Here is a 26,109-nt window from a genome sequence, read left to right on the forward strand (position 1 = left end):
CAAGGTTAGAAAATTGGAAGGGGGTGTCTGAAATCTCACTACATTAATACATAAAACTAATCAAATCTCACACTTAGCTTTCAATGTTACAGAGGACTATGAGAATGTAACAAAAAATAATGTTTTCTTAGTAACAACTTACTAAATCTCAAATGGTAGAAATAAATTAGCATAAAACTCCATAGTAAGAAACACAACAAACTCTCAAACACGTTTAGATCATAGTAACTTACCTCTTAGTAGTAAAATTTTTTTCCAGCTCCTCATTGTGAACCAGTTTTGTATCCCCAAACTGCCATAACGACTGCAGATCACAGCTTACATCAAGCCTGCACTGGTTAAGAGTATCATGTATAAAACTATACTCTCTACTATTGGTGTAACAAGGTGACAAGTAAACTAAAGGTAGAAAAAGAGAAAGCAGTTGTTTGCATTTAAAATGACATTACTGGACATCTGTACAATGACAACTGTATCTCTAAGACACAAAATAACCAAGTACGAATTTTCATTAACAACGTAAGGCAACAATTAATATTTAAGGTTCTACAACAGTAATACAGACCTCCTATACTTTATATAAATGAAAATATGAACCATGATTTTCTCCACATACCTATTAAGAGTTCTTAAAAGTTGACACATACAAATATGACAGTCCCAGAATACTCAACTTAAGATGTTGCAACTCTGACTCCACAATGCACATCATTACACAAACCTGGCAGCTACTGTTAGTGCATGAATGTTTGACAAGTAATGATAAGGCAAACTACACATTAGAAAACGATTGGGTTATTTTGATTTGCAAAAGTACAAGAACATGCGTGTAAGATGTTGCCTGATACAGTGGCATGTGAAAGAGGAAACAGACTTTCTTAGGACAATGAGCGTCTCCAGCATTGTTGTAAATAGATGCATAAAAGGATGAAATCCTAATCCTATGGAAGTGAACTCAGAGGAAAGCAGGGAGCAAATACAATTGACTCTTGTCATTTGTGGTAGTTATATTCTACAAAGTTCCCACCAACACTGAGTCACAAACATTGTGTCACAAACTACTGTTCTTGGGGGAAAGGAAAGGGTTAACTTACTGCGGGCATCTGGTCAACTTCTTTTCCCCCCCCTTAGAGACAGGATCTCGCTCTGTAGCCCAGGCTGGAGTGTAGTGATATGATCATTTCTCACTGTAACCTCTAACTCCTGGGCTCCAGCGACGCTCCTGCCTTGGTTTCCTGCATAGCTGGGACTACAGCAGGCACAGGCCCAACATGCCCAGCTAGTTTTTCTTTTATTTTTTGTAGAGATGGGGTTGTCCAAGCTGGTCTCAAATTCCTGGGCTCAAGCGATCCTCTTCAACCTTGGCCTCCCAAAGTGCTGGGATTACAGGCAAGAGCCACTGCGCTGATCCTGGTCAAATTTTTGACCACCAAAATGCCATTTGCATTATGTAGATTCTGCCAACATCTTTATAAAACAAACCAATCTCATCAGTTTTGAAAACTTGTTCTTCCATTTTCCGATGTGACATTTAGCTGGTTATTTTAAAACACTCTTCCTTAACATCCTGATCTGCAGAACCCATCTGCCTGCAAGCTCAACATTTTTCATGTTGCATCTATCACCTTTTGAAATGTTTGAGTCAAACAGCACTAGCCAAGAAGAGTTTAACTTTTCCCTGACTCTGGGTAATGTGACCTAAGTTCCTCTGGCTTTTAGCTTCACAACAATGCTGCCCACTATGCTTTTTAAAATTAGCCATAATGAAATCTCATGAATCTATAAATTTAGCTGCTTTTCTATCTTTCCCAGAGTTTCATCAGGCACTATAGATGTTACCTTAGCACTTTTTGGTGAGGCCTGATGTACAGATTGGCAAGTTTCTTCCTCCTCTTCCTGGAAGTACATTAACATTGAACTCAGGCCTGAGTGAAGCTTACCTAAAATGTGTTTTCTCTGTAAGGCATATCATAACCTTCTTGACCTTAGGAATACTAGACCACACTTCAGCATTACACTTGGAGACCATTTAAAGTAGTGAGATCACCAACAAAGATTTTAACAATTGATATGGGTTGGCTGTGTCCCTACCCAGATCTCATCTTACAGTTCCCAAAACCCAGTGGGAGGTAACTGAATCATGGGGGTAGTTACCTCCATGCTGTTCTTGAGATAGTGAGTTCTCATGAGATCTGCTGGTTTTATAAGGGGCCTTGCCCTCCTTGCTCAGCTCTTCTTTCTCCTGACTCCATGTGAAGAAGGACATGTTTGCTTCCCCTTCTGCCATGATTGTACGTTTCCTAAGGCCTCCCCAGCCATGGGCAACTGTGAGTCAATTAAATCTCTCTCTTTCATTAAAAAAAAAAAAAAAAAAAAAAAAAAATAGGACTAATACAACAATGTAGCACTATCACTAGGAAAAGAACACTTATTGCAGTATGAGAGCTGAAACAAGGCAAAGCATGGCCTCATTTGACCTTAGATGAGAATGCATGCATTGGGTGACTCAAATTCTTGACCCCAACGTGCATGTCTGTGAAAGCATTGCTGAGTATCAAGTTTGGACAAAAAAGCACTGCTGACTGTTGACTGTGAATTTCAACAAGTAGGAAATTCACAAACATGGAATCCTCAAATAATGAAGACTCACTATATAGAAGGTTTAAGGCAATTTCCATATAAATGAACCTAATTAACAATTTGCCCCTTAAATTTAGCTTATCAATCAACAGAAGTTAACATAATGACAAAACCAATATAAAATACTATAACCAGCTGATTTCAGTAACAACTCATTCCTCATTCCCATTTTTAATTCTATTGACCCCCAAAATGATTTTCATTTTAATATTTATAATAATCACTACAAATTTTAATAGTTTTGTAACATATGATGTACAAATTGTGATAGTTTCATAACATATGATGATTTTGTGGATGTGTAACTTTTTATTTTGAAATGAATATAGATTCACAGGAAGTTGCAGAAACAGTACACAGAGGTCTTGTGTACCCTTAACCCAGTTTCCTCCAGTGGAAACATGTAACTATAACCCAATATCAAAACAAGGAAAATGACACTGGTACAAGCTACAGACCTTATTAAGACTTTACCAACCAGATTTTCATCCACTTGTGTGTGTAGTTCTATGCAATTTTATCACATGAAGATTTGTGTAACAATCACTCTAAGATACAGAACTGCTCTATCACCAGACATCCCTGTGTCACTCCTTTATATATTTTTTCATGCTGAAACTCTCACACTCCCATTCTCCTACCCTGTCCCTAAATCCTGAAAATGATTAATCTCTTCTCCGTATGCATACTTTTGTCATTTCTAGAATGTTTGTAAATGACATTTTGTGGTATGAGACCTGTAGAGATTGCATTTTTTTTTTTTTTTTTTTGCTTAGCATACTGCCTCTGAGATTCAGCCAAGTTGTTGTATGAATAGATTGTTTCTTTTTATTGCTAAGTAGTATACCATCATTTGAATGTGCCATCATTTGTTTAACCATTTACTCATTAGAAATTTGGGGTGGTTGTCAGTTTCTGGTTATTACAAATTAAGCTGCTGTGTACATTCATGTATAGGTTTTTCTGTGAACATCATTTTTTGTTTGCCAGGGAAAAATGCCCAAGAGAAGGATGGCTGGATCATATGGAAGTTGCATACTTATTTATTTTTGAGACGGAGTTTCACTCTTGTTGCCCAAGCTGGAGGGCAAGGGCGCAATCTCGGCTCACTGCAACCTCCGCCTCCAGGGTTCAAGCGATTCTCCTGCCTCAGCCCATGAGTAGGTAGGATTACAGGCATGCGCCACTGTGCCTGGCTAATTTTTGTATTTTTTTAGTCGAGATGGGGTTTCTCCATGTTGGTCAGAGTGGTCTTGAACTCTCGACCTCAGTTGATCCACCTGCCTTGGCCTCCCAAAGTGCTGGGAATACAGGTGTGAGCCACTGTGCATGGCCTGCATGCTTACTTATTTTTTTAAAGATTGGGTCTTGCTATGTTGCTCAGGATGGCCTTGAACTCCTGGGCTCAAGCAGTCCTCCTGCCTTGGCTTCCTGAGTAGCTGGAACTACAAGCACATGTCACTGTGCATGGTTGCATGTTGTTTTTAAAGATGATGCCAAATTGTTTTCTGGAGCAGCTGTGCTATCTTACATTCCCTAATGGCAATACATGAGTGAGTTGGTGTCTCCCATCCTCACCAGCATTTGGCACTGTTATTGTTTTCTTTTTCAGCTATTCTAACAAGTGTATAGTTACATCTCATTGTGGTTTTCATATGCATTTCTTTAATGGCTATGATTAGCCATTGAACATCTTTTGATAAGCCCATTCATGATGTCATTATGTTGAGTCTTTTAATCCATGAACACACTATATATTTCCATTTATTTAGATTTCCTTTTTTAAAAAACATCAGTGTTTTATAGTTTACAGCATAAAAACCTTACACATTTTGTTATATTTGTACCTAAGTATTTCATTTTAAAGTTATTATATTTTATTTTGAGATGGAGTCTCACTCTGTCACCCAGGCTGGAATGCAGTGGTGTGAGCTCAGCTCATTGCAACCTCCGCCTCCTGGGTTCAAAGGATTCTCATGCCTCTGCCTCCCAAGTAGCTGGGATTATAGGCACCCGCCACCACGCCCGGCTAATTTTTTCTTTTTTTTTTTTCTTGAGACGGAGTCTCACTCTGTCACCCAGGCTGGAGTGTAGTGGCCGGATCTCGGCTCACTGCAAGCTCCGCCTCCCGGGTTTACGCCATTCTCCTGCCTCAGCCTCCCGAATAGCTGGGACTACAGGCGCCTACCACCTCACCCAGCTAGTTTTTTGTATTTTTTAGTAGAGACGGGGTTTCACCGTGTTAGCCAGGATGATCTCGATCTCCTGACCTCGTGATCCGCCCGTCTCGGCCTCCCAAAGTGCTGGGATTACAGGCTTGAGCCACCGCGCCCGGCCTATTTTTTCCTATTTTTAGTAGAGACGGGGTTTCCCCATGTTGGCCAGGCTGGTCTCAAACTCCTGACCTCAAGTGATTCACCTCCCTCAGCCTCCCACAGTGCTGGAATTACAGGTGTGAGCCACCATGCCCGGCTGCCTAAAGTTATTCTAAATGGTATTTTAAAAATTGTGTATTTCCATATGTTCTTTGCTAGTATTTAAAAATATAGTTGATTCATGAACAATATGGGTTTGAACAGTGTGGGACAACTTATACTTGGATTTTCTTCCACCTCTGCTACTCCTTAAGACTGCATGACCAACCCCTCCTCTTCCTTAGCCTACTCAATGTGAAGATGATGATGAAGACCTTTATGGTGATCCACTTACATTTAAGCAATAGTAAACATATTTTCTCTTCCTTATGATTTTCTTAGTAACATTTTCTCTACCTTACTTACTATAAAAATACAGTAGTATATAATATAGATATAAAATTATGTTAATTGACTTCATGTTATCAGTAAGGCTTTCAGTCAACAGTAGGCTATTTGTATTAAAAGCTAAATTCTGGGGGAGTGACTTATATGCAGATTTTTCAGCTATGTGTTTTGGGGAGGGGTCGGGGGCCGGATCAGTGCCCCGCTGGGTTGAGTCAAATGAACAATTGTTTTTTTCTGTTTTCATTGTATCCAGTGACCTTGCTGAACTTACTAGTTCCAAGTTTTCCTTTTTTTAAGATTCTTTGGGATTTTCTATGCAGACCATCATATTCTCTTCAAATAGGGACAATTTTATTTCTTCTTTTCCACTCTGAATACTTGCTAATTCCTCTCCCTGGCTTTTGTGCTGGGTACAACTTCCAGTATTATGCTGAATAAGAGTGGCAGAAGAGAACATTCACCTCTCTGTTGTGTGCAATAATTCATTTTAAATATCGGACTTCATTTACTTATATTTTGTTTAGGATATCTGCATCAATTATCATAGACATTGGTCCGTGGGGTGTTTTCCATATTATATTAGTCTCATCTTGAAACCATCTTAATATTAATCTCATATTATTATTCTCTCAATTTCTATTTTCTAGAAGAGATTGTATAGAGTTTCTGTTCTTCAAATCTTTAGAATTCTCCAGTGAAACCATCTGGGCCTTAAAATTTCTTTTCTAACCATGAATTACATTTAATTGTTGTAAGTCTATTTAAATGATTTATTTAGAACTACATGTGTTCAACAATTTGTACTTTTGATACAACCTGTGGGCCATAACCCATTTCATTCTTGATAGTGGTAATTTATGGCTTCTTTTTCCTTTGTCAGACTTGATAAAGGTTTGTCAATTTAATTGATCTTTCCAAACAACCATCTTTTTGTTGTAGTTTCATTAATTATCCTTTCATCTTGACAGGTTTTTTTTTTTTTTTTTTTTGACAGACTCTTGCTCTGTCACCCAGGTTGGAGTGCAATGGCGTGATCTCGGCCCACTGCAACATCCACCTCCCGGGTTCAAGCAATTCTCCTGTCTCAGCCTTCCAAGTAGCTGGGATTACAGGTGCATGCCACCACGACTGGCTAATTTTTTGTATTTTAGTAGAGATGGGGGTTTCACTGTGTTGCCCAGGCTGGTCTCAAACTCCTGAACTCAGGCAATCCACCTGTCTCAGCCTCCCAAAGTGCCAGGATTACAGGCGTGAGCCACCGCACCCAGCCTTTCTTTTTCTGGTTTCTTAAAGGTTGGCAGCTTAAGATTATTTATCTGAAACACTCCCTCTTTTCTAAAGTAAACATTTAGTGCTATAAACTTTCTTGTTAGCAATGCTTTAACCATGTCCCTCAAATTTTGGTATGGTGCATTTTCATTTTAGTTATGTATTTATTTCCTCTCCATGACTATTTCAAAATGTATTCTTTTACTTTTTGCAGAGATAATGTCTCACTATGTTTCCTAGGCTGGTCTCAAATTCCTAGACTCAAGGAAGCCCTGTGCCCCGGACTTACTTTCCAAATGTGTTTGGAGATTTACTTTTCTGTTTGCATGTTGTCAGAGCACATATTCTGTATGATTTCAATTTATTTATTTATTTATGAGACAGAGTCTCGCTCTGTTGCCAAGGCTGGAGTGCAGTGGCACAATCTCAGCTCACTGAAAGCTCCGCCTCCTGAGTTCATGCCATTCTCCTGCTTCAGCCTCCCGAGTAGCTGGGATTACAGGCGCCTGCCACCACACCCAGCTAATTTTTTGTATTTTTAGTAGAGATGGGGTTTCACCGTGTTAGCCAGGATTGTCTCAATCTCCTGACCTCATAATCTGCCCGCCTCAGCCTCCCAAAGTGCTGGGATTACAGGCATGAGCCACTGTGCCCGGCCTCAATTCCTTTAAATATGTTGATATGTATCTCATGGCCCAAGATATTGTCTATTTTGATGCATGTTCTACAGGTGCTTGAAAGGTCTATTCTGCTACTGTTAGGTACAATAATCTATAAATGTCAATTAGATCCTGTTGACAGACAGTGTTAAAGATTATTCAATACTCTTTCTGATTTTCTGCTTAGTTTTATCAATTGAGAGTACAAAGTCTCCAACTATAATTCTAAATTTGTCCATTTCTCCTTTCAGTTTTATCAGTTTTGCTTCATATATTCCGAAGGTGTGACGTCTGAAATATACATATTTAAGACTGCTGTATCTACTCGGTGGACTGACCTTTTCATCATTAAGTAACATCCCTCTTTGTTCTTGACAATTTTCTTTCCTCTGAAGTCTACTTATCCACCATTAATATAGTCACTCTTATTTTATTATTTGTATGGCCTTTTTTCATATGTCTACATTCCAACAACTTATATCACTACATTTGAAATGAGTTTGCCAAGAGTAGTTGGGTTGTGTTTTTTTAATCCATTCTGTCAACGTGTCTTTTAATTGGTATATTTAGATCATGCATGTTCGATATAAGTAATGATATGTTAGGGCTTAAGCCTATGATTTAATTATTTATTTTCTGTTTTTCCTTCTGTTTGATTTTCTATTTCATTTTTCCTGCCTTCCTGTGTGTTGCCTGAACATTTTTAAAATTTCATTTTGATCTGCCTATATTGTTTAAAACAATTTAATTCTGAGATATTTAGATTCACTTGTAAAAGATAATGCAGAGATCTCACACACTATTCATTTAGTTCCTTCTAATAGTAACATCTCACGTTATAATTATCTGAAATACCTCCTCTATATACGCCGAGAACCACATCCAATAATGTTGTAATTTGTGCTACAACTGTCAAACATAACTAGGAAAACTCAAGAGAAGGATGATCTATTATATTTACCCACATGTTTAAGCTTTTTTTCTTCCTTCATTCCCAATGTTCCCAGTTTCCTTCTTTTACTAGCTTCTGTTTGGAGAACTTCTTTCAACTATTCTTTAAGGGTATGTGTGCTGATGAAAAATTCTTAGTTTTGCTTTATCTGAGAATATCTGTTTTACCTCCGTATCTGAAAGACATTTTTGCTGGGTACAGAACTCTGGGTTCAAAGTTATTTCTTGCATTTGAAAAATGCGGTGTTACTTCCCCCAGACTCCATGGTTTCTAATGAGACATATTTTGTCAAATAATTTTTCCCCTATAAATAATGTGGTTTCTTTCTAGTTGCTTTCAAGATTTTTTCTCTGTTCTTCGCTTTTAAAGTTTTATTACGATGTGCATTGGCATGAATTTTTCGGGGGTTTTATGTTTGGGGTTTTTCAGCTTCTTGAATGTATAGGTTTATGCCTTTTGCCAAGTTTGGGAAATTTCTAGCCAATATTTCCTAGAATAATTTTTCAGCCCCACACTCTTTCTCCTCTCCTTCTGGCACTAGGACAAAGATGTTAGATCTTTTGTTATTGTTCCACAAGTCTCTTGGGTTCTGTTCATTTTTCTATTTTCTCTGTGTTGTTCAGGCTGAGTAATTTCTATCCTTAGAAGAACAGAAACAGAAGAGTATCTCTATTCTTCTCTTGAATCCACTGAGTATTTTTTTTTCTTCACAGACTTTTTTTTTTTTTTGGAGACAGAGCCTTGCTCTGTCACCCAGGCTGGAGTGCAGTCAGTGGCGCAATCTTGGCTCACTGCAACCTCTACCTCCCTGGTTCAAGCAATTCCCCTGCCTCAGCCTCCTGAATAGTCACCACGCCCGGCCATTTTTTTTTTTTTTTTTTGTAATTTTAGTAGAGACGGAGTTTCACCATGTTGGCCAGACTGGTCTCGACCTCAAGCAATCCACCCACCTTGGTCTCCCAAAGTGCTGGGATTACAGGCATGAGCCCCTACACCCAGACTTCACAGACTTTTTAGAATGGTTTTAGGTTCACAGCAAAATCTGAGAGGAAGGTACAAAGATTTCTCATATACTCTCTGCCCTCTGACATGCACAGCCTCTTCCATTATCAATAAATGTCTTCCCCCGAAGTGGTACATTTCTTCTTTACAACTGATGAACCTACATTGATACATCATTATCACTCAGAGTCAATAGTTTACATTAGGGTTCACTTTTGGTGTTGTACATTCTATGGGTTTAAAAAATGTCAAAGCAAATATCCACAGTATCATACAGAATATGGTAGTATCATACAGAGTAGTTTCCTTTGTTTTGTTTTTTGAGATGGTCTCATTCTGTCGCCTAGGCTGGAGTGCAGTGGTGTAATCTCGGCTGACTGCAGCCTCGACCTCCTGGACTCAAGTGATCCTCCCATCTCAGTCTCCCAAGTAGCTAGGATTATGCCACCAGGTGTGTGCACCACCATGCCTGGCTAATTTTTGTAGAGATGGGATGCCCTAAAAGTCCTCTGTGCTCTGCCTTTTCATCCCTCTTCCCTGTCCCAAACCCTAACAACCACTGATCTTTTTACTGTCTGCCTTTTCCAGAATGGAAAACATATGGTATGTAAATTTTTTAGACAGGCTGCATTCACTCAGCCAATCTAAAAAGGCGACATGTGCTTTTAAGGTTCTTCCATTTCTTTTCATGACTTGATAGCTCATTTCTTTTTTAGTGCTAAACAATATTCTATTGTCTGGATGTACCACTTTATCTGTTCATCTACAGAAGGACATCTTGGTTGCCTCCAAGTGTTAACTATTATGAGTAAATCTGCTATAAACACCTGTGTGCAAGTTTCTATGTGAACACAGGCTTTTAACCTATCTGTGTAAATGCCAAGAAGTGTAATTGCTGGAGCATATGGTAACAGTATGTTCAATTTTGTAATAAACCACTGTACTGTCTTCCAAAGTGGCTATTTTGCATTCCCACCAGCAATGGATCAGAGTTTCTGCTGCCCCATACCCTCACCAGTATTTAACATCATCAGTGTTCTGGATTTGGGCCATTCTAATAGGTGTGTACAGGTATTTCTATTCTAATTTGAATTTTCCTGATGACATATGATGTGAAACATCTCATCATATGCTTACTTGCCAACTGTGTATCTTCTTTGGTGAAGTGTATGCTAAAGTCTTTGGCTTGTGTTTATTAATTTCTTGACTTTTTTTTTGAGACAGGGTTTTGCTCTTGTGGTGAGGCTGGAGTGCAGTGGCGTGATCTTGGCTCACTGCAACCTCCGCCTCCTGGGTTCAAGTGATTCTCTTGCCTCAGTCTCCTGAGTAGCTGGAATTACAGGTGCCCACCACATCGCCCGGCTAATTTTTGTATTTTTAGTAGAGACGGGGTTTCTCCATGTCGGCCTGGCTGGTCTCGAACTCCTGACCGCAGGTGATCCACTTGCCTCAGACTCTCAAAATGCTGGGATGAGGCATGAGCTAACGTGCCCGGCAGGCTAATTTTTTTTTTTTTTTTTTTTTTTTTTTTTTTTTGAGACAGAGTCTTGCTCTTTTGCCCAGGCTGGAATGCAGTGGTATGATTTTGGCTCACTGCAAGCTCTGCCTCCTGGATTCACACCATTCTCCTGCCTCAGCCAGCAGGCTCATTTTTAAATGGACTTGTTTGCTTTTTTAAATTGACTTGTTTGCCTTTTTATTGTCAAGAATTTTTTTTATATATTTTGGATAACAATTCCTTATCTGAAATGTGTTTTGCAAATATTTTCTCTTTATTACAATTAAAAATTTCTGTTCTGCAAAAGACACTGTCAAGAGAATAAAGTCTGGCTATTCAATCCTTTCTTTCACAAACTACATCTTTGGTATTGCAGTTAAAGTCATTGCCAAACCCAACATCATCTAGATACTCTCATATGTTATCTTCTGTAATTTTTATAGTTTTGTGTTTTACATTTAGGTCTGTGGAATATTTTGAATTAATTTTTGTGCAGGATGTTAACGTCTGTGTCTAGATTCCCTTTTCTGCATGTGGGTGTCCAGTTGCTTCAGCAATATTTGTTGAAAAGACTTTGTTCTATTTTCCTGCCTCTTCTTTGTCAAAGATCAGTTTATATTCATGTGGCTCTATTTCTGGGCTCTCTATTCTGTTCTATTGCTTGATTTGTTTTTTTTTTTTTTTTTTTTTTTTTTGCCAACACCACCTTGCCTTAATTACTGTAGCTTTATAGTATGTCTTGAAGTAAAGTAGTGTCAGTCTTCTGTTGTTTTGCAGTGTTGAGTTGTGTATTCTTAGTCTTTTGCCTCTCCATATTAACTTTATTTTAATTTTATTGTAAATTGAAAAGCTGTAATTGTATACATTCAGGAGGTACAACGTGATATTATACGCATACAACACAGAATGATTAAATCAAGCTAACACATCCATTGCCTTGAATATTTATTTTCTGTATTGCCTTGAATACTTAATTTTGAAATACACAATTATTAATCATAGTCAACCCGTTGTGCAAGAGACCTTAAAATTTGTTCCTTCCATATCAGAAACTGTGTGCCACATAAACTTTAGAATCAGTTTGCTGGTATGCACAAAATAACTTGCTGAGATTTTGATTTGGGTGACAATGAATCTGTAAATCAAGTTGGGAAAAACTGGTATATTGATAATACCAACTTTTCCTATTCATAAACGTGAAATCTCTCTATTGGATTGACTTTTTTCAACAGTTTTGTAGTTTTCCTCATATAGACTTTGTACATATTTGGTTAGATTTAAACCTAGATATTTCATTTTTTTTGGTGCTAATATAAATGGTATGTTTTAAATTTCAAATTCTACTTGTTCACTGCTGGTATATAAAAAAGCAGTATCACATATTAACCTTTATCTTACAACTTCCCCCATAATCACTTATGAGCTCCAGGAGGGTTTTGATTTTTCAATAGATATGATCATGTCATCTGTAAGAAAGTACAGTTTTCTTTTTTCTTTCCCAATATGTATACCTTTTATTTCTTTATTTCCTTTTCTTGTCTTCCTGCACTAGCTAGTACTTCCAGTACAATGTTGAGAAGCAGTGGTGACAGACATCCTTGCCTTGATCTTAGTGTGAAAGCTTTAAATTTTTCACTGTTAAGTTAGCTGAAGGCTTTTTGTAGATTTTTTAAAAATCAAGTTGAGGAAATTCCTCTTTATTCCTAGTTTACTGAGAGCTTTTTAACATGAATGGGTGTTAGATTTTGTCAAATGCTTTTTTTTTTTTTTTTTTTTTTTTTGCATCTATTGATATGATCACATGATTTTTCCTCTTTAGATGATGGATTACATTAATTGACTTTCAAATGGTGGACCAGCCTTACATACTTGGGATATATTCCAGTTGGTACTGGTGTGAAATTCTTTTTTAAAGACAGTCTTGCCCAGGCTGCAATGCAGAAGTGTGACTACGGTTTACTGCAGCCTCAACCTTCAGGGATCAAGCGATCCTCCCACCTCAGCTTCCCAAGTAGCTAGGACTACAGGTATGCACACCAGGCTGATTTAAAATTTTTTTTCGAGACACAGGGCCTTGCTGTGTTGCACAGGCTGGTCTCAAACTCCTAGCCTCAAGTGATCCTCCCAATTTAGCCTCCCAAAGTGTGGATTACAGGCATATGCCCAGCTATAAAATTCTTTTTATACATTATTGAATTTGATTTGCTGATACTTGGCTGAAAAATTCTGCATCTATCTTCATGAGTGCTATTTATCTGTGGTTTTTATTTTTTTTCCAGACACGGTCACACTCTGTTGCCCACGTTGGAGTGCAGTGGCACAGTGGCACAATTATGGCTCACTGCAGACTTGACCTCCCAGGCTCAAGTGATCTTCCCACCTCAGCCTCCTGAGTAGCTGGCACCACAGGCACATGTCACCATGCCTGGATAATTCTGGTTATTTTTTGTAGAGATGGGATTTTTCCATGCTGTCAAGCTGATGTCAAACTCCTGGGCTCAAACAATTCTCCCACCTTGGCCTTCCAAAGTGCTGGGATTACAGGTATGAACCACCGTGACTGGCAGTGTAGTTTTTTTTTTTTTTTTAACGTCAATTTTATTATTTTTTTATGTCAATTTTTTCTCTCTTTTTTTTTTTTTCTTTTAAAGAGACAGGGTCTCACTCTGTCATACAGAGTGGAGTACAGTGCTGTGATCATAGCTCACTGGAGCCTTGAACTCCTGGGCTTAAGCCATCCTCCTGCTTCACCTTCCCAAATAATGCTGAATTTAGACGGTAAGTGTAGGCAGCTCTTTAAATTTAACCAACTCTCACCCTATGGATTCAGAGACCATAGCTGAATATCCAGGAGATAACGATTCCTGGCTATTCCTTCTCAGTATTTTCTTTTTAAAAAAATTTTTTATTTTAAGTTCTGGGATATATGTGCAGAATATGCAGGTTTGTTACATAGATATATGTGTGCCATGGTGGTTTACTGCACCTACTGACCTCTGTCATCTAGGTTCCCTCCCCTTGACTCCCACCCTCCAACAGATCCCGGTGTGTGTTGTTTTCCTCCCTGTGTCCGTGTGTTCTCATTGTTCAACTTCCACGTATGAGTGAGAACATGTGGTGTTTAGTTTTCTGTTCCTGTACTTGCAGAGGATGATGGCTTCCAGCTTCACCCATGTCTCTGCAAAGGATATGATCTCATTCCTTTTTATGGCCGCACAGTATTCCATGATGTATATATACCACATTTTCTTTATCCAGTCTATATCACTGATGAGCATTTGGGTTGGTTCCATGTCTCTGTTTCTGAAAATATTGCTGCAACAAACATATGTGTGCATGTGTCTTTATGGTAGAATGATTCAGGCTTTGGGTATATACCCAGTAATGGGATTGCTGGGTCAAATGGTATTTCTGGTACTAGATTCTTGAGGAATCGCCACACTGTCTTCCACAATGGTTGAACTAATTTACATTTACATTTCTGCTTGATTCTTGGGATCAAGCGTTCCTCCCACCTCAGCTTCCCAAGTAGCTAGGACTACAGGCATGCACCACACAGGCTGATTTTTATTTTTATTTTTCTAGAGACAGGGCCTTGCTACGTTGCACAGGCTGGTCTCAAACTCCTAGCCTCAGGGCATGAGCCACAGTGCCCAACGGTGTAAAAACATTCCTATTTATACACAGGCTCACCAGCATCTATCGTTTCTTGACTTTTCAATAACTTCCATTCTGACTGGCATGAGATGGTATCTCACTGTGGTTTTGATTTGCATTTTCTAATGATCAATGATGTTGAGCTTTTCGTGGCTCTGTAGTTTTCTTCTAAGTTCTTTATCTTGTTTTGGTATTAAAATAATGCTCCTCTCACAGCAGCTCAAGGAAACCTGCCTGTCTCTGTAGACTCCACCTCTGGGGACAGGGCACAGCTAAACAACAAAAGGGGAAGCAGCAAAGGCCTGTGCAGACGCGAACGACTCTGTATGACAGCTTTGAAGAGAGCAGTGGATCTCCCAACATGGAGGTTGAGATCTGAGAACGGACAGACTGCCTGCTCAAGTGGGTCCCTGACCCCTGAGTAGCCTCACTGGGAGACATCCCCCACTAGGGGCAGTCTGACACCCCACACCTCACAGGGTGGAGTATACCCCTGAGAGGAAGCTTCCAAAGTAAGAATCAGACAGGTACACTCGCTGTTCAGCAATATTCTATCTTCTGCAAACTCTGCTGCTGATACCCAGGCAAACAGGGTCTGGAGTGGACCTCAAGCAATCTCCAACAGACCTACAGCTGAGGGTCCTGACTATTAGAAGGAAAACTATCAAACAGGAAGGACACCTATACCAAAACCCCATCAGTACATCACCATCATCAAAGACCAGAGGCAGATAAAAACCACAAAGATGGGGAAGAAGCAGGGCAGAAAAGCTGGAAATTCAAAAAATAAGAGCCCATCTCCCCCTGCAAAGGAGCGCAGCTCATCGCCAGCAACGGATCAAAGCTGGTCAGAGAATGACTTTGACGAGATGAGAGAAGGCTTCAGTCCATCAGACTTCTCAGAGCTAAAGGAGGAATTACGTACCCAGCGCAAAGAAACTAAAAATCTTGAAAAAAGAGTGGAAGAATTGATAGCTAGAATAATTAATGCAGAGAAGGTCATAAACGAAATGACAGAGATGAAAACCATGACACGAGAAATACGTGACAAATGCACAAGCTTCAGTAACCGACTCGATCAACTGGAAGAAAGAGTATCAGCGATTGAGGATCAAATGAATGAAATGAAGCAAGAAGAGAAACCAAAAGAAAGAAGAAAAAGAAATGAACAAAGCCTGCAAGAAGTATGGGATTATGTAAAAAGACCAAATCTACATCTGATTGGGGTGCCTGAAAGTGAGGGGGAAAATGGAACCAAGTTGGAAAACACTCTTCAGGATATCATCCAGGAGAACTTCCCCAACCTAGTAGGGCAGGCCAACATTCAAATTCAGGAAATACAGAGAACACCACAAAGATACTCCTCGAGAAGAGCAACTCCAAGACACATAATTGCCAGATTCACCGAAGTTGAAATGAAGGAAAAAATCTTAAGGGCAGCCAGAGAGAAAGGTCGGGTTACCCACAAAGGGAAGCCCATCAGACTAACGGCAGACCTCTCGGCAGAAACTCTACAAGCCAGAAGAGAGTGGGGGCCAATATTCAACTTTCTTAAAGAAAAGAATTTTCAACCCAGAATTTCATATCCAGCCAAACTAAGTTTCATAAGTGAAGGAGAAATAAAATCCTTTACAGATAAGCAAATGCTTAGAGATTTTGTCACCACCAGGCCTGCCTTACAAGAGACCCTGAAGGAAGCCCTAAACATGGAAAGGAACAACCGGTACCAGCCATTGCAAAAACATGCCAAAATGTAAAGACCATCGAGGCTAGGAAGAAACCGCATCAACTAATGAGCAAAATAACCAGTTAATATCATAATGGCAGGATCAAGTTCACACATAACAATATTAACCTTAAATGTTAATGGACTAAATGCTCCAATTAAAAGACAACAGACTGGCAAACTGGATAAAGAGTCAAGACCCATCAGTCTGCTGTATTCAGGAGACCCATCTCACATGCAGAGACATACATAGGCTCAAAATAAAGGGATGGAGGAAGATCTACCAAGCAAATGGAGAACAAAAAAAAGCAGGGGTTGCAATCCTAGTCTCTGATAAAATAGACTTTAAACCATCAAAGATCAAAAGAGACAAAGAAGGCCATTACATAATGGTAAAGGGATCAACAGGAAGAGCTAACTATCCTAAATATATATGCACCCAATACAGGAGCACCCAAATTCATAAAGCAAGTCCTTAGAGACTTACAAAGGGACTCAGACTCCCATACAATAATAATGGGAGACTTCAACACTCCACTGTCAACATTAGACAGATCAACGAGACACAAAGTTTACAAGGATATCCAGGAATTGAACTCATCTCTGCACCAAGCAGACCTAATAGACATCTATAGAACTCTCCACCCCAAATCAACAGAATATACATTCTTCTCCGCACCACATCACACTTATTCCAAAATTGACCACATAATTGGAAGTAAAGCACTCCTCAGCAAATGTAAAAGAACAGAAATTATAACAAACTGTCTCTCAGACCACAGTGCAATCAAACTAGAACTCAGGACTAAGAAACTCAATCAAAACCGCTCAACTACATGGAAACTGAACAACCTGCTCCTCAATGACTACTGGGTACATAACGAAATGAAGGCAGAAATAAAGATGTTCTTTGAAACCAATGAGAACAAAGATACAACATACCAGAATCTCTGGGACACATTTAAAACAGTGTGTAGAGGGAAATTTATAGCACTAAATGCCCACAAAAGAAAGCAGGAAAGATCTAAAATTGACACTCTAACATCACAATTAAAAGAACTGGAGAAGCAAGAGCAAACACATTCAAAAGCTAGCAGAAGGCAAGAAATAACTAAGATCAGAGCAGAACTGAAGGAGATAGAGCACAAAAAACCCTCCAAAAAATCAATGAATCCAGGAGTTGGTGTTTTGAAAAAAATCAACAAAATTGACAGACCGCTAGCAAGACTAATAAAGAAGAAAAGAGAGAAGAATCAAATAGACGCAATAAAAAATGATAAAGGGGATATCACCACGGACCCCACAGAAATACAAACTACCATCAGAGAATACTATAAACACCTCTACGCAAATCAACTAGAAATTCTAGAAGAAATGGATAATTTCCTGGACACTTACACTCTTCCAAGACTAAACCAGGAAGAAGTTGAATCCCTGAATAGACCAATAGCAGGCTCTGAAATTGAGGCAATAATTAATAGCCTACCAACCAAAAAAAGCCCAGGACCAGATGGATTCACAGCTGACTTCTACCAGAGGTACAAGGAGGAGCTGGTACCAATCCTTCTGAAACTATTCCAATCAATAGAAAAAGAGGGAATCCTCCCTAACTCATTTTATGAGGCCAACATCATCCTGATACCAAAGCCTGGCAGAGACACAACAAAAAAAGAAAATTTTAGACCAATATCCCTGATGAACATCGATGCAAAAATCCTCAATAAAATACTGGCAAACCGGATTCAGCAGCACATCAAAAAGCTTATCCACCATGATCAAGTGGGCTTCATCCCTGGGATGCAAGGCTGGTTCAACATTCACAAATCAATAAACGTGATCCAGCATATAAACAGAACCAAAGACAAGAACCACATGATTATCTCAATAGATGCAGAAAAGGCTTTTGACAAAATTCAACAGCCCTTCATGCTAAAAACGCTCAATAAATTCAGTATTGATGGAACGTACCTCAAAATAATAAGAGCTATTTATGACAAACCCACAGCCAATATCATACTGAATGGGGAAAAACTGGAAAAATTCCCTTTGAAAACTGGCACAAGACAGGGATGCCCTCTCTCACCACTCCTATTCAACATAGTCTTGGAAGTTCTGGCTAGGGCAATCAGGCAAGAGAAAGAAATAAAGGGTATCCAGTTAGGAAAAGAAGAAGTCAAATTGTCCCTGTTTGCAGATGACATGATTGTATATTTAGAAAACCCCATTGTCGCAGCCCAAAATCTCCTTAAGCTGATAAGCAACTTCAGCAAAGTCTCAGGATACAAAATTAATGTGCAAAAATCACAAGCATTCTTATACACCAGTAACAGACAAACAGAGAGCCAAATCAGGAATGAACTTCCATTCACAATTGCTTCAAAGAGAATAAAATACCTAGGAATCCAACTTACAAGGGATGTAAAGGACCTCTTCAAGGAGAACTACAAACCACTGCTCAGTGAAATAAAAGAGGACACTAACAAATGGAAGAGCATACATACCATGCTCATGGATAGGAAGAATCAATATCGTGAAAATGGCCATACTGCCCAAGGTTATTTATAGATTCAATGCCATCCCCATCAAGCTGCCAATGAGTTTCTTCACAGAATTGGAAAAAACTGCTTTAAAGTTCATATGGAACCAAAAAAGAGCCCGCATTGCCAAGACAATCCTAAGTCATAAGAACAAAGCTGGAGGCATCACGCTACCTGACTTCAAACTATACTACAAGGCTACAGTAACCAGAACAGCATGGTACTGGTACCAAAACAGAGATATAGACCAATGGAACAGAACAGAGTCCTCAGAAATAATACCACACATCTACAGCCATCTGATCTTTGACAAACCTGAGAGAAACAAGAAATGGGGAAAGGATTCCCTATTTAATAAATGGTGCTGGGAAAATTGGCTAGCCATAAGTAGAAAGCTGAAACTGGATCCTTTCCTTACTCCTTATATGGAAATTAATTCAAGATGGATTAGAGACTTAAATGTTAGACCTAATACCATAAAAACCCTAGAAGAAAACCTAGGTAGTACCATTCAGGACATAGGCCTGGACAAGGACTTCATGTCTAAAACACCAAAAGCAACGGCAGCAAAAGCCAAAATTGACAAATGGGATCTCATTAAACTAAAGAGCTTCTGCACAGCAAAAGAAACTACCATCAGAGTGAACAGGCAACCTACAGAATGGGAGAAAATTTTTGCAATCTACTCATCTGACAAAGGGCTAATATCCAGAATCTACAAAGAACTCAAACAAATTTACAAGAAAAAAACAAACAACCCCATCAAAAAGTGGGCAAAGGATATGAACAGACATTTCGCAAAAGAAGACATTCATACAGCCAACAGACATGAAAAAATGCTCATCATCACTGGCCATCAGAGAAATGCAAATCAAAACCACAATGAGATACCATCTCACACCAGTTAGAATGGCAATCATTAAAAAGTCAGGAAACAACAGGTGCTGGAGAGGATGTGGAGAAATAGGAACACTTTTACACTGTTGGTGGGACTGTAAACTAGTTCAACCATTATGGAAAACAGTATGGCGATTCCTCAAGGATCTAGAACTAGATGTACCATATGACCCAGCCATCCCACTACTGGGTATATACCCAAAGGATTATAAATCATGCTGCTATAAAGACACATGCACACACATGTTTATTGCGGCACTATTCACAATAGCAAAGACTTGGAATCAACCCAAATGTCCATCTGTGACAGACTGGATTAAGAAAATGTGGCACATATACACCATGGAATATTATGCAGCCATAAAAAAGGATGAGTTTGCGTCCTTTGTAGGGACATGGATGCAGCTGGAAACCATCATTCTTAGCAAACTATCACAAGAACAGAAAACCAAACACCGCATGTTCTCACTCATAGGTGGGAACTGAACAATGACATCACTTGGACTCAGGAAGGGGAACATCACACATCGGGGCCTATCATGGGGAGCGGGGAGGGGGGAGGGATTGCATTGGGAGTTATACCTGATATAAATGACGAATTGATGGGTGCTGATGAGTTGACGGGTGCAGCACACCAACATGGCACAAATATACATATGTAACAAACCTGCACGTTATGCACATGTACCCTAGAACTTAAAGTATAATAAAAAAATTAAAAAAATAAAAATAAAAAAATAAAAATAAAATAATGCTCCTCTAAAAGCATGAGTCAGAAAGTATTCCTTCTACTTGTATCTTCTGAAAGAGATTGTAGAGAATTGGTATAACTTCTTCCTTAAATATCTAGTAGCACTCACCAGTGAACCTATCTGGTCCTGGTGTTGTTTTGGAAGGTTATTAGTTATTGATTCAATTTGTTTGATAGATAGATTTAGGCCTATTCAGATCATGTATTTCTTCTTGTGTAACTTTTTGCAGATACTGTCTTTCAAGGAATTGGTACATTTCATCTAGGTTACCAAATTTATGGGCCCAGAGTTGTTCATAGTATCCCTTATTCTTTTAATGTCCATAGGATCCTGTAGTGATGTTTTGATTTCTGATATCAGTAATTTGTGCCCCCCTTTTTTTTCTTAGTTATCCTGGCTAGAGGCTTATCAACTTTACTGATCTTTTCAAAGATCCAGATTTTCACTTTGTTGATTCTTTTTCTATTAATTTCCTGTTTTTAATTTCATTCATTTCTGCTCTAATTTTTATTATTTCTTTTCTTCTGCTTATTTTGGATTTAATTTGTCCTCTTTTCTAGTTTCCTAAGGTGTAAACTTAAATTACTGATTTTAGATATTTCTTGTTTTCTAATGTATGCATTCAATGCTATAAATTTCTTCCTAAGTACTGCTTTTGCTTCATCCTACAAAGTTTGTTTTCCTTTTCATTTAGTTCAAGGTATTTTAACATTTCTCTTGAGATTTCCTCTTTGATGCATTTATTATTTAGAAGTATGCTGTTTAATCTCAAAGAATTTGGGTATTTTCCAGCTATCTTTGGGTTATTTATATCTAGTGCCCCCTACTTGATCATCTTAATTCCACTGTGGTCTGATATGGTTTGGCTCTGTGTCCCCAACCAAATCTCACCTTGTAGCTCCCATAATTCCCATGTGTTGTGGGAGGGATCCAGTGGGAGACGACTGGATTATGGGGGCAGGTCTTTCCTGTGCTATTCTCGTGATAGTGAACTGGTCTCATGAGATCTAATGGTTTTAAAAACGGGAGTTTCTCTGCACAAGCTCTCTGCCTGCTGCCATTCATGTAAGATGTGACTTGCTTCTCCTTGCCTTGTGCCATGATTATGAGGCTTCCCCAGCCACGTGGAACTATAAGTCTATTATAAACTTCTTTCTTTTGTAAATTGCCCAGTCACTAGCATATCTTTATCAGTAGTGTGAAAATGGATTAATACATGGTCTGAGAGGTGACTGCATGATTTCTACTATTTCTTTTTTTTTTTTTTTTTTTTTTGAGACGGAGTCTCGCTGGAGTGCAGTGGCGCGATCTCGGCTCACCGCAAGCTCCACCTCCTGGGTTCACGCCATTCTCCTGCCTCAGCCTCCCGAGTAGCTGGGACTGCAGGTGCCCGCCACCACGCCCGGCTAATTTTTTGTATTTTTAGTAGAGACGGGGTTTCACCGTGTTAGCCAGGATGGTCTTGATCTCCTGACCTTGTGATCCGCCCGTCTCGGCCTCCCAAAGTGCTGGGATTACAGGCGTGAGCCACCACGCCTGGCGATTTCTACTATTTCAAGTCTCTTAACATGTATATTATGGCCAAGGTATGGTCTATCTTGGTGAGTCTTGGGTGTGCCTGAGAAGAATGTCTAACATGCTACTGTTGAATGGAATAGTCTACAGATGTCCATTATATCAAGTTGATTGATGGTATTGCTGAGCTATATCCTTAGTGATTTTCTGTCTGTTGGCAATACGCCCATTTCTGATAATGGGGTATTTCCAACTATAATAGTAGATTTCTCTGTTTCTCCTTGTAGTTCTCTTAGTTTTTGCCTGAGTTTTTATTTTAATTAAATTATCAGTTCTAAGTCTTGTAATCGATTATTATATATTTCATTTCTTTGATGAGATTTTCTAGCTTTTCGTTTGTTTCAAAAGTGTCTGTAACTGTCCAAATATCTTTATGGTAGCTGCTTTAAAAGTCTCTCAGTTAATTATAGTTCCAACACCTGTGTCAATCTTGATGTTGGCATTTGTTATCTTTTCTCATTCAAGTTGAGATTTTCTTGGTGTGTGTTAAGATGAGCGATTTTTATTATATCCTGGTCAACTGGGGCATTTTTATGAGACTCTGGATTGCAGGGAAAGGGGACCACTGACTCTTTACTACTATGCAGAGGTGAAGTTCTGGCTTTCCACAGGGCTTCCATTTACACGCTGGGGAGTATCCTGTTACCACTGGAAAGGGCTGGAAGTCCATGGTCCCCACTTATCCTCCACCAACATTGTAGAAGGAGGCCTTGTTACTGCTGGATGTGGTGGAGGTTCAGGCTCTCCACTTTGTTCACTGACTCTAACCCTAGTGGAAAGGGCAACTTATCACCACAAAGCAGGGGTAGATATCAATTGACACTGCAGAGCAGGATGATGGCAGGGAAGAGAATGCGTTATTGCTGTGTGATCCTACTTGGATCACCACTGGCATCATAGGGAAGGAAAGGGGTACCTTGTTCCTGCTGGGTAGGGGGTCAGAGTCCAGGATCCCCACTCAATCTCCTTTGACATCACCCCAGTGGGAAACGGGAGGGGTATATTTAATGTCAAACAGGTTTCCAACTTTCTAGGCTGCCCCCTTCTTAGTCCACTGGCAAGAAAGAAGAGGTTTTTCTTGGGGCTTCTGGGGGAGGTCTGCACCAGGGGGCATTTCTCTTGTTGGGGGCATCCAGTCTGAGATATGGAGGAAACAAAAAGAAAATCCAGGGAACTTACTGCTATGTCATTCCCTGAGTCCCAAATTCCCTAGTTGGTGTGTGTTCTCCAGTTTTGAAAGTCTTCTCATATTTGTTTTATAAAAATGTCCAGGGATTTTAGGTGTACTTTGTGGGAAGGATGCAGAACATGCATCTATTCTATTTTGTGTGGAAACGTTAAGTACATGTATGTTTAAGGAATTAGAGACCTGAATTAACCTAATTTTATATAGAGTTAAAATAAAAGATGAACATAAATTAAGAATCAGAGAAATACAGTAATAGTTACTAAAAAAGTTCCCAACTTCCACAGAAATATTACCTTTCTCAGCTGTCCTCCTGATCTTAGGAATGGTGAATTTCTTCAAAGGATTGACTTCACGAGTATTTAACATGGGTTCGCTAGTTGAGCTCATTTGCCACAGTGTATTCTGTTTAGCAGTTTCTTTCATTTCCATTTTGTTGGTGGCCTAAAATCAACCCAAGGTTATTAAGCAAAAGGTCAATAAATACATAAAAGGCAATGGCAGTACAATCATTTAAAAGTTCAACAAAAGTAAATAGTAAAATGTTCTTAGTCAACTGTCAGAAAGTTTCCATCTCAATTTGTCAGTTACCCAAAAAAGAAAATGAGTTTACAACTTTGGTTTTTGTATATCAAAAATATCAGCTGGGCACAGTGACTCACACCTGTAATTCCAGCACTTTGAGAGGCTGAGGTGGGCAGATCACTTGACACTAGGAGTTTGAGACCAGCCTGGCCAACATGGTGAAACCCCATCTCTACTAAAAACACAAAAAAATTAGCTGGGTGTGGTGGCACATGCTTGTAATTCCAGCTACTTGGGAGGCTGAGGCACGAGAACAGCTTGAACCCAGGAGGTGGAGAATGCAGTGAGCTGAGATCACTCCACTGCACTCCAGCCTGGGTCACAGAGCAAGACTCTACCTCAATATATATATTTCATATATATATTTCACACATATGTATTTCTTATATATATATGAATTTTTGTTTCTACCGCATTGTTTCCTTGTAATTCATGTAACTGTAATTAGGTAACCAAAAGTCTCCCTGCTCCTGAAAAGCTCAAAAACTTACAGCCATAACAATTTTTATACACATTTGGTAAAATTCTTACCAAATACTCCATTTTTTCTTTCTTTCTTTTGAGACAGGGTCTCTCTGTGTTGCCCAGGCTGGTTTTGAACTCCTGGGCTCAAGTGATCCTCCTGCCTTGGAATCCCAAAGTGTTGGAATTACAGGCATGAGCCACCATGCCCAGCTCAAATATTCCATTTTCAGAAAGCATTTTTTTCCTATACATTTCTGTGACGAAAATGATACTCTCTTTAAATCAAAATCTCTGGTTTCAGAAGAAACTTCAAAAAGCTGTAAACCAACTATTGCTGACTATTCCTACAGTTGATGGCCAACAACAGCCAAGTGCTTATTGACTACTGCTGCATAGTATCATTCTATAAATGCTTAAGACATCATATATTGCTATACCAGAAATAGCAAAAATATTCCTCCCTTCCTTTTTCCCTCTCCTTTCTCTCTCTCCCCAAACTCCCCTGCAACCTCCATCCCCTGCCAAATATTGATTCTTAACCTCTTTAAGTAGAACTCAAACTGGATTTCAAAAGACAGCTATGGAGTATACACACAAGGAAATATATATAAGCAGGTATTTTTCATACCATTTCATAACATGGTTGATGGCCCTCCTGACACCTATCAACAGCTTAGTTTAAACATTAGATCACAATCCAAATTAAAAGATGCCAAAATTCTACAGAAGGATCACAAAGGATAAGGTTCTAAGAAGGTTCACAATGCCCTCCTGTTCTTTATGAAAGGTGATCTTGCAATCTCCCAATCAAACATGGATCAGGGAATGAAAAAGACCTCTAGAAAAAAAGACAAGTCAGCCAGCCCTTCTTCCATTCAGCCACAAAGACACTAGTGGATTACTGCTTTCTAACAAGAATACTCCTAAGATGCACCAGCTCTAGAGATACTTGTCAAGGCTGCCATGTTCACCTCACAGTTTAGTAAGAGGAAGAATGGAAAATAGTTTAGAATGTCTTATGCAATAAAAATCTCTTCAATTAGTCATGATCTGTAACAACAGCACATAAAGGTAAAGAACAATCAGTTGAATATACTTTACTTGAACAGCCAAGTGCTGGGACAATCCTCAAAGCACAATCCTCAAAACTGCCTTTAACTACAGTTAAATTAAGTATTTGGTTTAGGGGGCTGAGGTGGGTGGATCATGAGGTCAGGAGTTCGAGACCAGTCTGGCCAACACAGTGAAACCCCGTCTCTACTAAAAGTACAAAAAATTAGCCGGGTGTGGTGGTGTGCGCCTGTAATCCCAGCTACTCTGGAGGCTGAGGCAGGAGAATCACTTGAACCCAGGAGGCGGAGGCTGCAGCAAGCCAAGATCGCCCCATTGTACTACAGCCTGGACAACAGTGTGAGACTCCAGCTCAAAGAAAAAAAAAAATTACATACTCAAGAAAGCTCGATGATTTCAGCTATAGGGTTTCTCTAGCATAATTTACTAATAAAGGAAAGATTTATGAAGTTCACTTCTGTTCCTCAGGGCTTACTTAGGATAATACTTTACCACAAAAAGCTAAGTTTACAACCAATCAAAGATGAATAATCAGGACACAATGGTATTCAACATCCTTCATTAAATAAGTTGTGCTCAGCAATTTTTCAGTTATTACCTTTTAAGCAGGAATAACGTCTCTTTAACTTCAACCATGTTAAAGTGATAACTTCATGTATTTTTTTTTTTGGTTTGGGTTTTTTATGGGTGGGATATTAGACCTTTGATATATATTTCTTTATGCTCATGTATCACAGACCTATAACCTTTATATTTATATGTTACATATTACAAATTATATCATATGAAAGTCCTACAAATATATATATTTATGTATTATTTATTTATATACATATATATATAAGTAAAATAAGGAAGTTTGAATTCTGAGGATTC

The 26,109-nt window shown here is 39.0% G+C and overlaps 1 protein-coding gene across 1 annotated transcript in view; it reads right to left on the reverse strand.

The window, feature by feature from the left end:
- Positions 1-23,544, reverse strand: part of TEX15 (testis expressed 15, meiosis and synapsis associated) — a 67,138-nt gene extending 43,594 nt beyond the window's left edge. Inside the window, exons 1-2 of the mRNA XM_010370927.2 lie at positions 23,409-23,544; positions 234-399 (exon numbers count right to left, since the gene is read on the reverse strand). Of these exons, the coding sequence (XP_010369229.2) occupies positions 234-399; positions 23,409-23,544 (302 nt within the window). The remainder of the gene's footprint in view (positions 1-233; positions 400-23,408) is intronic.
- Positions 23,545-26,109: the final 2,565 nt, after the last annotated feature.

The sequence above is a fragment of the Rhinopithecus roxellana genome, chromosome 9 (genome assembly GCF_007565055.1).
Source record: "Rhinopithecus roxellana isolate Shanxi Qingling chromosome 9, ASM756505v1, whole genome shotgun sequence".
Lineage (NCBI taxonomy): Eukaryota > Metazoa > Chordata > Mammalia > Primates > Cercopithecidae > Rhinopithecus > Rhinopithecus roxellana.